The 13,413-nt window shown below is 38.5% G+C and overlaps 1 protein-coding gene across 2 annotated transcripts in view; it reads left to right on the top strand.

The window, feature by feature from the left end:
- Nucleotides 1-209: 209 nt before the first annotated feature.
- The window catches only part of ARMC2 (armadillo repeat containing 2), a 70,336-nt gene continuing 57,132 nt past the window's right edge, over nucleotides 210-13,413 (top strand). The window contains exons 1-6 of one of the 2 annotated variants that reach the window (XM_066547126.1): nucleotides 210-325; nucleotides 570-622; nucleotides 3,145-3,376; nucleotides 4,002-4,074; nucleotides 6,258-6,429; nucleotides 7,597-7,807. In XM_066547126.1, the coding sequence (XP_066403223.1) occupies nucleotides 3,159-3,376; nucleotides 4,002-4,074; nucleotides 6,258-6,429; nucleotides 7,597-7,807 (674 nt within the window). In that variant the 5' untranslated portion in view covers nucleotides 210-325; nucleotides 570-622; nucleotides 3,145-3,158. Of the gene's footprint in view, nucleotides 326-569; nucleotides 623-3,128; nucleotides 3,377-4,001; nucleotides 4,075-6,257; nucleotides 6,430-7,596; nucleotides 7,808-13,413 lie in introns of both variants that reach the window. The other variant, XM_066547125.1, reaches the window with a different exon arrangement.

The following is a 13,413-nucleotide window of genomic DNA, read 5'->3' as shown; positions in this document are numbered from 1 at the left end:
CCATCCCGGCCGGGCAGCGGCCGCGCCGCGCACGCGCCCGTAGGTGCTGGCGCGTGCGCCCCGGGGTGCCCGGGCGGCCCCGCGGGCGCGGCGGCGGCGGCGCGGGGGGGGCGGCCCCGCTCGGGCTCGGCCTCGGGCCCGGCGGCGGCGCGGCGCGGACGGTTGCTATGGGAACGGCGGGCGGCCGAGCGACGCTGGGGCCCTGCGGAGGCGCTGGCGGGTCCCGACCGAGTCCCCCGGGCAGCGCCCGGTGCCCCCGCCGGCCGTAGCGCTCGTCCCTGGGGGTGTCGCCTGGCCGGGCGGGGGCGAAGGGCCGGACTGTGCGGTAAGTCGGGCGGGAGGCTTTGGAAAGCGGCCGGAGACTGATAATCCCTGTGCCGCTTCCCGGCAGCTTTCCCGTGCTCGGGAGGGAGGCGCGATTGCCGGGTGTGGGTTGGGACAGCGTTTACTCCACAGGTGCTGCTTGTTTGGGGGGTTCCTCTGGGACGTGTTGACCCACGGCTGCGCTGGAAACCTCGCTCCGCTGAGAACTCGGCTCTCCTAACTTCATTCTATTTTCTCTTTGATAGCGATTTCTCTGCGTCAAAATTTCACCGGGGTGAAAGTGCATCAATTGTGATTGGTAAGTTTCTGTGAATCAGAACTATGTCTAATAATAGCTGTTGTTTACATCTGAAAGGAGGATGTAGTGAGGTGGGGGCCCAGCTCTTCTACCGTGTCTGCAGTGAAAGGACAGGAGGAAATGGCCTTAAGCTGAGACGGGGAGATGCAGATTAGATATTAGAAAAAGTAAATTCACTGTAAGGATGGCCATGCACTGGAATAGGTTGGCCAGGAAGGTGATGGAGTCACCAGCCTTGGGTGTGTTTAGGAGGCGTCTGGATTGGGCAGTGATTGATATGGTTTAGGGGTTACAGGGGCAGTGCAGGGTTGGCTTTGGACTTGATGATCTTAAAGGTCTCTTCCAACCTCAGAGATTCTGGGATTCTTACTAAACCTGTATCTGTGTGCTAACTGTTCTAGAGATTTGCTAGGGCATACAGAACATGGTTTGGATGTCAGAGAGCAGAATGTTCATAGCCTGAATACAGGGCTTCTCCTCACTGTACTTAGTGATTGCAAATACACCCACTCTGCACCCTAACAATTAAATGACACTGGTCTTGAGATGGGAAAGAGGATGGCAGAGGCAGTGTGAGATGGCAGAGCCAATGTGGTGCCATGTCTGATGTAGCCAGCCATGCTTCTCTCATCTTGACTGAACTGAGATAAGAGCTGTGAGAGTACAGCTGTCTCACTTCTGGACATTGCTGGGAGTAATGTGTGGATTCTGTACTGCTCTCTACTGCTTAAAAATCTTCCTATACAGCAAAGACCAGACTTCTGGAGTAAACAATTGGGGAATAAGGACAAGAGCCCAAGTATGGCTTTTCAGACACTGCTGTGATACTCTTCTACCTCCCAGCAGAGTCAGAGAGGAGCTCTTCACTTGTGCAAGTTAAAGGCTTCTTGGAAATGGTGACAGTAGTGAGGGACAAGATCTGTGTGTACCAGTTATGCTGTCCCCATTGATGCTGCAGTCTTCCCTCTATCTGTTCCTGCTGGGCCCGGGGAGCAAAATTACAGAATCACAGAATATGCTGAGTTGGAAGGGACTCTCAAGGATCATGAAGTCCAGCTCCTGGCCCTGTACAGGACCATTGCCAACTGTATCAGACACGTAAGGCCTACAGAGGAGACCTTCCACTTAAGGTCAAAATTCTGGTTTCCAGTAGCTGGGGGAATAGGGAATGATAGCCTACCTTCCTTTTTCCAGTGAGAACTGGTTAATTTTTTTCTAAACAGACGGCTGCAGTGGAATTCCGTACTGTTTTTTTTATCACATTGTAATGGAGGGAAGAGTATTGAGCATAGAGAACAAAATTTAGTCACAGTGAAGACAAGTAATATATTAATTGTAGTTGGAAATATTAAAAAGACTGTTAGTCTCAGGCTCCTGATCTGTTCCTGAGGTTTTTTAAACTATGCATCATTTAGTGAAAGATTTGGTGCAGTTCTCCTTATCCAATTTTATATTGGATGTGCAACAATGACAGACACTACCAGAATGTGCAGGCTCTCAAAGAAAGAAGAAGCAGCTGAAAAAGTTAGACTGCAGAACAGGAAGAATTGAATAAGAAACTAAGGATATAAGATTTTTCTTTTACTCTATAGTTTAGAAATAACCCAGATGATGGTGTCTGATCTACTGTCAGTTCATTGTCATAAACTGTGTAAGAGAATAGAAGTTACCAGATGGTCTGAGTCACAGTGCAGAAACATATTTTTGTTTTTAGGTAAGTCTGAAAGCAGAAGAGGAATTTTGCATGGTGTAAGACTCATGATGAGTTTGCTGTAAAATGACAAGGATGATACCTACAGAGAACTGCACCATGATAGTGATGGGTTGTGGGTCCAGGGGGTGATGGAGCAACTCTGTCACTGCCCATTGCATTTCCCGGAAACTACAGCAGGACAGAATGCTGATTGGAAGTTTGGGTTTATCACTTACATTAGTGTTGTCTTTCTTTGCCTGTGCTTGGGGTTGGGTTGGGGAGTCGTTTCTTTCAGAGGAAAAAAATGGATTGCCTGTTCTTCCTTGTCTCTGCTCATCAATTGCTGATAACTGTGCTTCAGTTACTGATAATGGTGCCTCTGACATATTAGGAAGCTGCCCTTGGTAAGGTCGATAATATATATTGGGTTTTTCCTAAGTTGGTAGAACCTGTGTCTTTGCAGCATATTATTGAATTCCTGTTTTGGCTGTGGTGTTTCACAAGTAACCAAGTGTCAAGAAACAGATTTTCTATGGATTTGTAGAGGACCACATTTGGCCCATGAAGCACAGTGACATATTTTAGTATCCTATAAACAAACTGATGGTAGATCATCCATGTCAGATGCTTTCTGTTTTTGAGTATTATCCTACAGAAGTGAAGAATAGAGAGGAAATGCATTATCAGTGTACCTTATTTCCCTCTATTTCAGCACTGCCTAGGATTTACTGTGGTAGCATAACCAGTGATGAATTAATAGTTTGTAATTTAAAACTAGCATAATACTTTGTGCCATTCACATATATTTTCCAGTCTTCTTCCTGTGCAGTACTTTGCAGAGGAATGCAAGCTTCAAAGACTGAAAACAGAAGAAAAGCAGAACCATTCTACTGGCTGTCAATGGCAAAGCCTAGGACCAGTTCTGAGATTGTAAATGAAGCCAGAGATGCTCTACGGACAGTGAAAACTCAAAGACCATTCACACCTACAGATGAACAAAGGAAACTTTCTGGGTCTCAATCCTCACGATGTCCTCAAAATAGACGCCCTGTACTTTTTAGGTACTGTGGCTTTAAGATGTTTTGAAATATCTTTTAGCAGCAAGAGATTTGATTCTCTAGTTATGCTTCTGGTGGTTATTTTCCCTGTGTTAATCTGTATTCCTAATCACATCCTTTGCCTTCTTCTAATGATCTTTACTGTTGGTGTTAATCTACATGTCCAGCAAGTTTCTCTGGCTTAGAGCTACCAGAGGCAGTCACTATACACTAGTTTTTATGTGTAGAATAGTATAAGAAAATAGTCTGTTACTTACCTTTTCTTGAGACGATTGAATGCTTTTAATTGAGATAGTCTTCAGCTTTTTTCCTAGAACATGTGAAAGCTTGCTTGTTTCCTATAACCTATGTGCTAGATCTTTTTTCAGAGCCTTCTGAGTTCTTTTAAATGTGAAATTTTAGGTCCTGCAGTTTGAAATGCTCATTTTCAAACAGAGTTTTTACTACCTCAAAATTATTTCTAGGTGGAGTTTTGTTACCTTGATGTGCTGATGTGTTCTTGTCATTTTTCCTTTCTTCCCTTTCCCCGTATTCACTGGCAAAGGGAAGAAGCATGCACTTAAAAAAACCATCTGGTCACACAACTCTGGGTCTGCTTTATTCTAACTATGTTTCATTTCTTCATTAGTCTTGATACTTCCAGTTCTGATTCATCTGAATCAAGACCGAATTCTGGTGTTCGTCTAAGTCCACTGACTCATGTAAGTACTCTGGAAATAACTCATGCAGTACTGATATAAAATATGTGTCTTGGTAGTGTTAGGAAAATAAATGGTTTAAAGACATTTGGGAAAAGTGGAGGCTTGTTGTAACATTAGTCTGAGACTTATAAAGTCAGTTTTGTCATTTTTACCCCAAAAGAAACTGGAAAATAATTTAAACTACTTAAATATTGCTGTATTGCTTTATGATTCAAAGTGACATTAACAAGAATCAGAAGGCTGATAATTGAGTCAGCTTTCTTTCAGTGTAAGTTTACTAAAATAGGTGAAGTTCATGAGCATGGACATGTGCCAACAGCATGCCCTGGCTGTTAAGAAAGTGGCTGATGGTATCTGGGGCTGCATTAGGAGGAGTGTTGGCAGCAGGTTGAGGGAAAGTGATCCTTCCCCTCTACTCAGCACCTGGAGTGCTGGTATGCAGTTCTGGGCTCCACAGTATGAGAAAGACATGGAGCTACTGGAGAGAATCTGATGAATGGCCCCAAAGGTGATGAAGGGACAGGGAGACATGAGAATGTTCAGCCTGGAGAAGACCAAGGGAGGACCTTATCCATGGATGTAAATACCTGAAAGGTGGGTGCAAAGAGGATGGGACCAGCCTCTTTGCAGTGACTGGACCAGAGGCAGAGGGCACAAACTGGGACACAGGAGGTTTCCTCTGAACCTCAGGAAACAGTTTTCCCGCTGTGAGGTGATGAGGCCTTGGCACAGGTTGCCCAGAGATCTTCAAAAGCTTCTTGGGCATGGTCCTGGGCAACTGAGGTTAGGTGGCTGTAGTTGAATACAGGGCTTGGACCTCCAGAGGTCCTTTCCAACCTCATCTATTTTGTGGTTCTGTGAACAGTAACTTGAAAGTAACTAGGTTGCTTTCTATTTGGCTTACATTTCTATAAAATGTCATGATTGTAGTTTTATTTCAAAACAGATAGAGGTCCTTTAAGAACCACTTTTCTCCCTCTGTGAAAGCTGTGAATTGTTTTCAATTTATAAGTGTATCTGCTCTTTCACAGGTTTTTTTATATTTGGTCTTTAAATATAAGATTAAGTCACGACTGTTTGTTTAGTACCAAAGATAACAGAGCATGCTATAGCAATTAAATGTACTTGCTGTATACATTGCTTTTTCCAGACAGGAACCTTTAGGAAATTCTTTAGGAAATTAGGGGAAATATCCAAGAAATTTTATACTTTAGTAATTTGGATAAAGGAATGTATTTACATGAATCAAGTTTAAAAAATTCTGAGCATACTTCTATTTAGATGAAGTATATCTACATTTGGATTTAAGAACTGGTGTTAAATTTTCATGTATTTTGTGAGAGTGGAAAAAAATTAGAGAAAACTACTGACGAATGCAAAACCTGTTTTTTTTTTCTTTATCAATGGGTATAAGTTAATACACTGTAAATTAAGAGTTCATATTAATTGTGGTGGTTGTAAGTAGTCAGTCTCACCTGCTGGCTCCTTAATACTATAGAGAGCTCTGAAGTATTGGCTGGAGACTTTTTAGTGGATTCTTTATTTTAAGGAAATTGGTATTGGTATTAGAGGTCAGTACTTTATGTAGGTCAAGGGCACAACAGGTACTTGATACTAGAGATTCAGGGACTTGTTCACCTCCTCTAAGATGCAAGACACTGACATAAAAAAACTAGGACTTTCATGTTTCTGGATCTGCATGATTTGTCTCAGTGTGACAGAAAGTAGTACATATGATGTGAACATATTTGGAGTGCTTTGGAAATACTGTTTTAGTGCTCAAAAGCAAATCAAAGAATAGATGTATCTCTAGAATTGTTGACAATAGTCATTGGCACAATATTTTCTTTGATAAATAAGCTTGCTGCAGATGTAGTTAAATGAGTACTTACGAGGAATAAATAATTCTGAGTTCTACTCAAGCTAGGTTTTGTTTTCTGCACCTCTGAATGTTGGCTTTCTGTGGTGATAATGGTATAGACATCTGGTTTGTTTGGTGGAATGATATCATTAGATTCAGAATATGAAAATTTCTTAATGAGCAGGCCAGTGTAACTCCTGTTCTATTTTGAACTTAGCCCTTTGTTAGAAGTTATGTAGGTTTGGTTTTTTTAATTTTTTACTTAAATGAAAATTAAATTATCCGTGCTTTTGTTTAAAAGTCTTCTTTATTTCTGTCACAGAAACCAGTAGTAATAATTTCTGAAAAAAAAGATGAAGCTTCTTCTGTTTTCCATCCAACACCTCCTGCTGATGCTGCAGAGCTTAGAAAAGTCAGCAAAGCTTGCAAAGGCTTATTTAGAGCAACTTCTCTGAAAGATTTATTTTCTGCTAAGGTGGTTCCTCTGAATCAGAGTAAGAATGTTTTGATACATATTTGCGATAAAGATTACTGCATGATGGGTTTTAATATTGGTAATTACATGAATTATTAATACATTAAAGGACTTGTGTGTCCTTTCAGTATGAATTCTGGAAGTATTTAAATGGGTTTAAGGCAGTTTTGAAACTCTGGTTTCCCAAAATGATGCTGGCTTGCACTACTGAAAATGAACTGAAAACTACTCAGGTGCCTCTTCTTTCTATAGGTTTCCAAGTAATGGAATTTTACTGAAAGTTGTCATCAGTAAAATTAACATTAAATGCTGTCATGCTTGAAGAGATAATGAGATGCCATCATCTAAGGAGATTCCCTGATGGATTATTGAGCCTAAAAGGAGGAATAAAAAGGAATGATATGTCTTGACAGGCCTCCAAATACATCGTATTTGTTGTTAAGAGTTTTATTAGTGGAGGTTTAATAAAGGTCACCAAATGTGGGATTTAAAAGTAATTTTCTTGAAGATGGGAAATGGCATCTTGGCTTCCTGCATGCTGACTCATAATAAAGTGTGCTGGGACTGTCTTTATTTCAGAAGACTCATTTATAATGACAGTTCTTACACTGTCTGGGATTGTTACTTTACATTATAAACTGAATATCTCCTTTTTACTTACTAAACTTTACTTCATTTTTATGTATTTATTCTATAAATATATCTTTATATAATGTGTCACTTCATATAGCCTTAATAAGCTGATGTTACTAATTGAAGAAGTTGAGAAGCTGATGTATTTGTAACCTGCCTTGGTCTCTTCCCTTTTGGGATCATGCAAATGTTATGTGAGGGGTTTTATTTGTGGAGGTTCTTCTTGTATGTACATAGAAGCTACAGGATTAACAGCTACCTTTTCCTGAGTTCCTTCATAATATTCAGGTCCTGAAATACAATCACTTTTTTTCACCAGGTACAATCCACCTATTTGTAAAAGGGAAATCATGGAGATGAAATATTAAAACTTGAAACACAACCCCAAAAGACTTTAAGAAATGCTGTTCATAAGAAGACACTGACTACGTTACTCTTAATAGTCTTAAACTTTCTCAGCTTTTAAATTGATACAAGCAAATTTTGATAATGTAACATGACAAGCAGTAATTAATAACACTTGAACAAAATGTGTTCTCTTTGACTGTTTCAGATGAAATGAAACTTGATTTTGAAGAGCCAACTATGATGATGAATAGTCTTGACAGAAGTAATAATAACTGCTTAACAGAACAAAAGTTGTACACATCATTTAATGATGAGAGTAGACAATTAATTTGTAATGAACATACCAGCAGATCAGGAAATGAAGACTCCATGGAAGGGACACCAGGAAACTTTTCACTTCAGCTGCAAGGAGAAAGGTCAGCATTGGTCAAGTATGGTAATGTACATCTTCCATACAGCCCTCTTCCTGGTTACTCAATTGTGCAATATCAAAATGCTTAAAATTAATGGTATCTGAAGATAACATTACATGTGCTTCAAAATGAAACTGTGTTTAGATTATTAGAAAAATTTACATTTCTTCTTTTAGGAAGTTTGTACATTCAAAAGACTAATTTGTAAAATATTGGTGGTAGAAATTTATTTGATGTGATTGTTTGATCATTAACATTTCAAAACCAAGTCTTCTAGCCACTGTGTGTAAAATTCTCAAGTTTAAATTTAATGTGCTTGCTTTCATAGTTTAGTCCTGTTGTTTTAAGGTGCTATGCCATTCTTCACTTAGCTTGACAGATGAGCAGAGCCATGCTTTCAGTTCAGGTATGTGATCATACACCAAAACCAGGCTAAAACTCTTTAGCAATAGAAGCAGAATTTTTTTGTGACTTTTAATTTTTAGTTCTTTTTTTTTTTTTTGCATGACCAAGTAGGTGTAAGAGATTAATGAGACTCATATGCCTGCAGTCTGTTTTTACTGGACCTGGAATATCATATCCATTCTTTAGTTCATAATCAACTAGTTTGTTTTTCTTTTGATTTAGATGTGAATTCTTGCACAGGGAGCAATAGCCCTGTGGCACTGTGGGTAGTTGGTGTATCAGTTGCTGCATTAGCAGTCAGATGAACAACTGTTTTGTGCTAATAACATTGACAGATCTGGCAGTCTCAGCAACAAAGAATGAAAAACACTTTATTTTCAAAACACATTCTTGTAAAACTTGTTCACTATTAAAAAGACATATTTGCCAGTAAGTATCTTCTTTCTAGCATGTTTGTATGCTTAGGGAAAAGCTATTTCCCTGGATATTCTTAAGCACCTTTGATATTAAAGACTATGTTCTTAATTTTATAAAATGAAAGGCCTTTCATTTACTAACTTGATGATAGCACTTAATAGTGTAAGAGAATGTTGTCCATTGAGGCTCTTACAGTAAATGATACATAACAGAGCTATCAAAGGACTCTTTTAAATTAAACTGTAAGCAGGATTTTAAAAAAAGACAGATTCTAAAAGAATGAAGATTTGTTGTAGCAAAGAAAAAACTCCATGAGTGTGGAGGACGAATGAGAAAATAAGAGCAGAGATGAAAAAAGTAGGTGAAAAAAAAGAAAGCTTAAGCACCAAGGAGAATACTTTACTGCAATATAATTTTCTCTCTTTAAAATCAGTGATCTAATAACTTCTTAGATAAAGACTAGTTGGATTATCATACTACATAATTTACTGTAGTTTGAATTTTATTTAATAAAGGTGTGGTGTGAAGTACTTCAGTGTTGCAGTGGAGATGGATAGTTCCTTTTGTGGAATACGCATCCTGCTGTGTTCAGTTCTGCTTTCTGTTTGGGTCGCTGTTTTGGTTGATGGTGTCCAAATGCCTCTGACAGGAAAGGGTTAGTTGATACTTTTGCTAATTCAAAAGAATCATCTTCTTTCTCAGTCATAATTTTAAAACTTGCATGTATAATGGAACAGCTAACCCATTAGGCATGCTTCCTGTCTGTTCAAAATTCTACACTTCTCCTTCTAAGAACAAGAGCTCTGCAAATTTTTGGTTTTGCATTTTTGTTACTGATGCTTTTTGCAGCCATGAGTCTCATACATCAGTTAAATTAGATCTCAAATTACTGGCCTTAACATAATACCAAAAATTGCTCTTGAATATTGTTCTGACTAGTTCTCTCCAAAATGGTAGAAAAATATAACATTCCTCCATCTTTCTGTGTTGGATGCAAGATGCATATTTTTAAATAGTCCATTTTTACCTCTCCTGTGAGTCCTCTTCTGTGTACTTGAGTCAGAGCTGTTTTTTGCCAATGCTTAGGAAGCAAAGCTTCCTGACACCATTTTAGGTGCTCATTAGGCTTAGAGCACCATGTATATCTGCAGTGCTGCAAGATGCACAAGAGTAATACAAAATGCTTTCCATTTAGCCACAGACAAAGGTCCCTCATCTGTATCAGCCCAAGCAGTTCAGGCCATCATGTGATGGGATGGGTGTCGATAATCTCAGCTGCTCTCATAATGTTGTATCTTCTTGCTAAGACCAAAGAGCACATTGGTCCAGTGTTTGTATGATACTCCACAAGTCAGGCAGACCTTGTTCTGTGTGCTTGGGTGAGTACAAAGATGTCATTCTTCTTCTGACACGGCAGTTGAAAGGTACCACAAACCTCGCCTTCCATACAGTTTGTTGAGTTTGGTCTTCATGATAGTTGTATGTAAAAGGCTCCAGAACCATAGAGGGGCCATTGCAGTGAGAGATTTGGCATTCTTTCTCAGTAGAACATGTTTACTAGATGATTGTAAGGTTAGATTGCATCTGGTTCTGTATAATAAATACTTGAGGTATCTTGTATAGGGTTACAAGATATTTTCTATTTAAAGTACATCACATTCAGGAGTAATAGGATGAAAGCTTAAAGGAATGTCAAATCTTTTATTATCTAGTGTCCTGTCATTTTCTACATGAAGCAGGTGTCAACCTCAATTCTGTACTGCAGTGACTTAAAACCCTTACAGGAATTAAGCAAGGGGATCGTAGATGTAGTGTACTTCATATAGGGGGAGGCATGGGACTTCCTACTCCCCTTTCCCTACAGTTCCTATACATGTACTGAAATAACTTTCCTAATTAAACCCTTTTTCTGCTAATGAGGAAACAGTAGAGCATGACAAAATAGCATGGCAGATTCCTGCCATTAGTGCTATTATATATTTATTTTAAAGACAACAGAAGGGGGAGGTATTCTATTCCAACAAGAGACTTGATCACTTTCTGTCTCACATTCTTTTGTTGTCCCAAAGACTGAAGAAAAGACTGAACAGTGCTAATGAAATCACAACTGCCTTGTAAAGGTACTGGGGGAAAAAGAGAAAATGACCTTTTGAGGGAAAAAGCCATTTGCCATTTTGTTTGCAATTCTGTTTTGCAAATAACATTCTAGATGTAATAGAATAGGTATATTAATTGAAGCAGATTGAATTTATTGACATGTTGCCTCAGGAAACCTAGGAACAATTTCTGGCAATCATAAGGAAGCTCAGTTTTGTTTACACCTTCCTCTAACCATTGTGCCTTGCCATCTATTGTGATTGCTATAGAAGTGAAACTTCTAAAATGTTTTCTGCATTCATATATTTCAAGAGAAGTGTCAACAGTGATGGCAGATTTGCTGATGAAGAGATGAAGAGCAACAGTTTCCCGGGTGTGAAAGAATGATGATTTTTTTTTTTCCATTCCAATTTCTCAATATTCTGAAAGCTTAGATGTCATTCCAGGACTTCTTAAAAGCAGAGGTGCCTTGAGTGAGGAAGAGTTTGGAGGCAAACAGTTCATTCCCAAGTGGCTTGTTCTTTTTTAATAAGTGAGTTTTATAAAGAGCTACAAAAGGATTAGCAGGTACTGTAAAGAAGATATACTCTGCCCTGTTTTCTCTCACCATTGTTCTCTTTATTAAATGCCTGTTTTACTATATCCTTGAAATATATTCTTCTTCCATGAGAATAGTTTCTCTTTCTTGTGCTTTTTTAGAGTTTTGTAGTATTTCAATAGAAAATGATAAAAGCAAAAAATTAAATGATAAAGTGAATTATACATTTATAGGGTGGGTTGGAGAGGACCACTGGAAATTGCTTCTCTCTGGTTGCTTGAACTACCTTCACATCTGTGCTCAAAATATACATTCTTTTTCTCTTCAAAGAAAAGGATTCCCACAGAGGAGAGAGATTTTTTTTCCTCAGGGGAACACCCATTCTGTTTTGTTCTGGATGATGTTTTTGAAATGAGTGATATGGTGTGGCTATTGGTTTGAAGTATGGTGTAGCTGACTCTCCAGACATTTTTCAGTATTTTTATATTTTTCTTTTTTTTTTTTTTTAATTATGTATATTGACAAGTTTTGGAATTCTCATAAAGACAGGGAAACAGGAAATTAACCTGCTCCCCACTAATCTTTATCTATTTCTGCCTCAGTTCCACTGGCTATTTGGATCACTGATTTTGAGTGGTGGGAAATCCTTCACAGGTGGAGCTTTCTACAGTGTTTTCCAGATTGTGACACCTACCCTTTCAAGAAGGTGCCTGGTTTGGTATAGGGTTAAGGGATACTGAGAGAACACTGGGGAAGAAGAATTCTTTTTTTCAGAACTTGTTACAGACTTCTAAAGAAAAGGGTAAGAGGTAACTTTTATCTCTGGTCTCTTAGCTCACAAAAGAGACAGTGGTGTTTAGGCTCATTTTTACCCTGTACTCTAAAGAGTCTTTCCACTCTAGCACTTAGTTTCAGGTCAATGTAATTGGTCTCCAAATCTGGGAGATCTAGGTCTTGAAAGTCCTTAATACCAATTGAATTGCAATTCTGGAATGGGAAAGTGTGCCATGCAAAGGGTAGAGAAGAAATGTCAGTTCAGTCTAGGTAGACTTGTAGTAACAATGGATTTAAATTTATTTTCTGTTTAGAAATGCCATGTTTATTCAAGGTTCAAGTTAGGAAGATGATGAGGGTGTGGTTTTCAGACTCAAATATATTTAGGCTAATGTTTTAGATATTTTTTATAGTTAGAATTAGACTGTCAGTTGTCTGGTTGCCTAAAGATACACTGCCACAAATAGATACTGTTAATATTTTCAATATTAGACAGAATATGCAAAGACTGTGAAGAATAAAAAGGATAAGGATAGAAGTTTTTCATCAACCTTGATTATTATTTTAAGTCATACTGTTTAACATGTGCATGAGGTTCTCCATCAACAGCCTGTGTAAATAAGAAATGCTGTATTTTCTTATCGCTGGAGTTGTCATAAAAAATGAGTGAGCTATTCCCATGATTGTGTTTACAGGATTGTTATTTACTCATCTTTAGGATGACTCAGAGAGTTGGTCTATTTGTCAATATATTTTTACAAGTTATGTTGTCTTTCTACTAGTTACATTTTCTCATATCAGTGGTATCAGTTATGCACTTGATTATAGTTTTCACTCCCTTTGTTTTTTTTCTCTTCTTATTATGTTCCTTGTAATCCTCTGCGGTTCCTGAAATAATTTCAGGACATCTATATTAGCAGGTTTTAAATTATTTTCATGCTTTTGAGGAGTTTTGTGGATGAGAAGTCAAACTGACTCAAATTGTGTGTAATTGGCTTAATACTTTATTTTATATCTCTTTTAGCTGTCTGCCAGTAATTTCATCTCCATTGTTTTTTTGAAAAAGAAAATAGTCTTTAAAAATTGAGCTATTATACTGGGTTTTGTTTTTTTCTTTGAGGCTTATTTCCAGATTGTGTTTATCTGTCTTGTTTGTCCCTCAGATGACATCACAGAATGGAAGATTCTGTGGTAACTGAGTAAAATAGGGACAGATTCTCTTAAGTGGCTCAGTGAAGGTCAATTCTTTGTCTAAAAGGATAGAGTGCTTTTCAAGTGCTGAGTTATGGTCAGGAAGGAATCAGTTGGTTTGCAATAAAAAACATATTCCATACTATTCAAATAATGAAAGGCAATACCAGAAACTAATTCTGATGTC

This window comes from Molothrus aeneus, chromosome 3 (assembly GCF_037042795.1).
Source record: "Molothrus aeneus isolate 106 chromosome 3, BPBGC_Maene_1.0, whole genome shotgun sequence".
NCBI lineage: Eukaryota > Metazoa > Chordata > Aves > Passeriformes > Icteridae > Molothrus > Molothrus aeneus.
The sequence above is the reverse complement of the archived record's forward strand: the minus strand, read 5'-3'. Positions and strand labels throughout refer to the sequence as shown.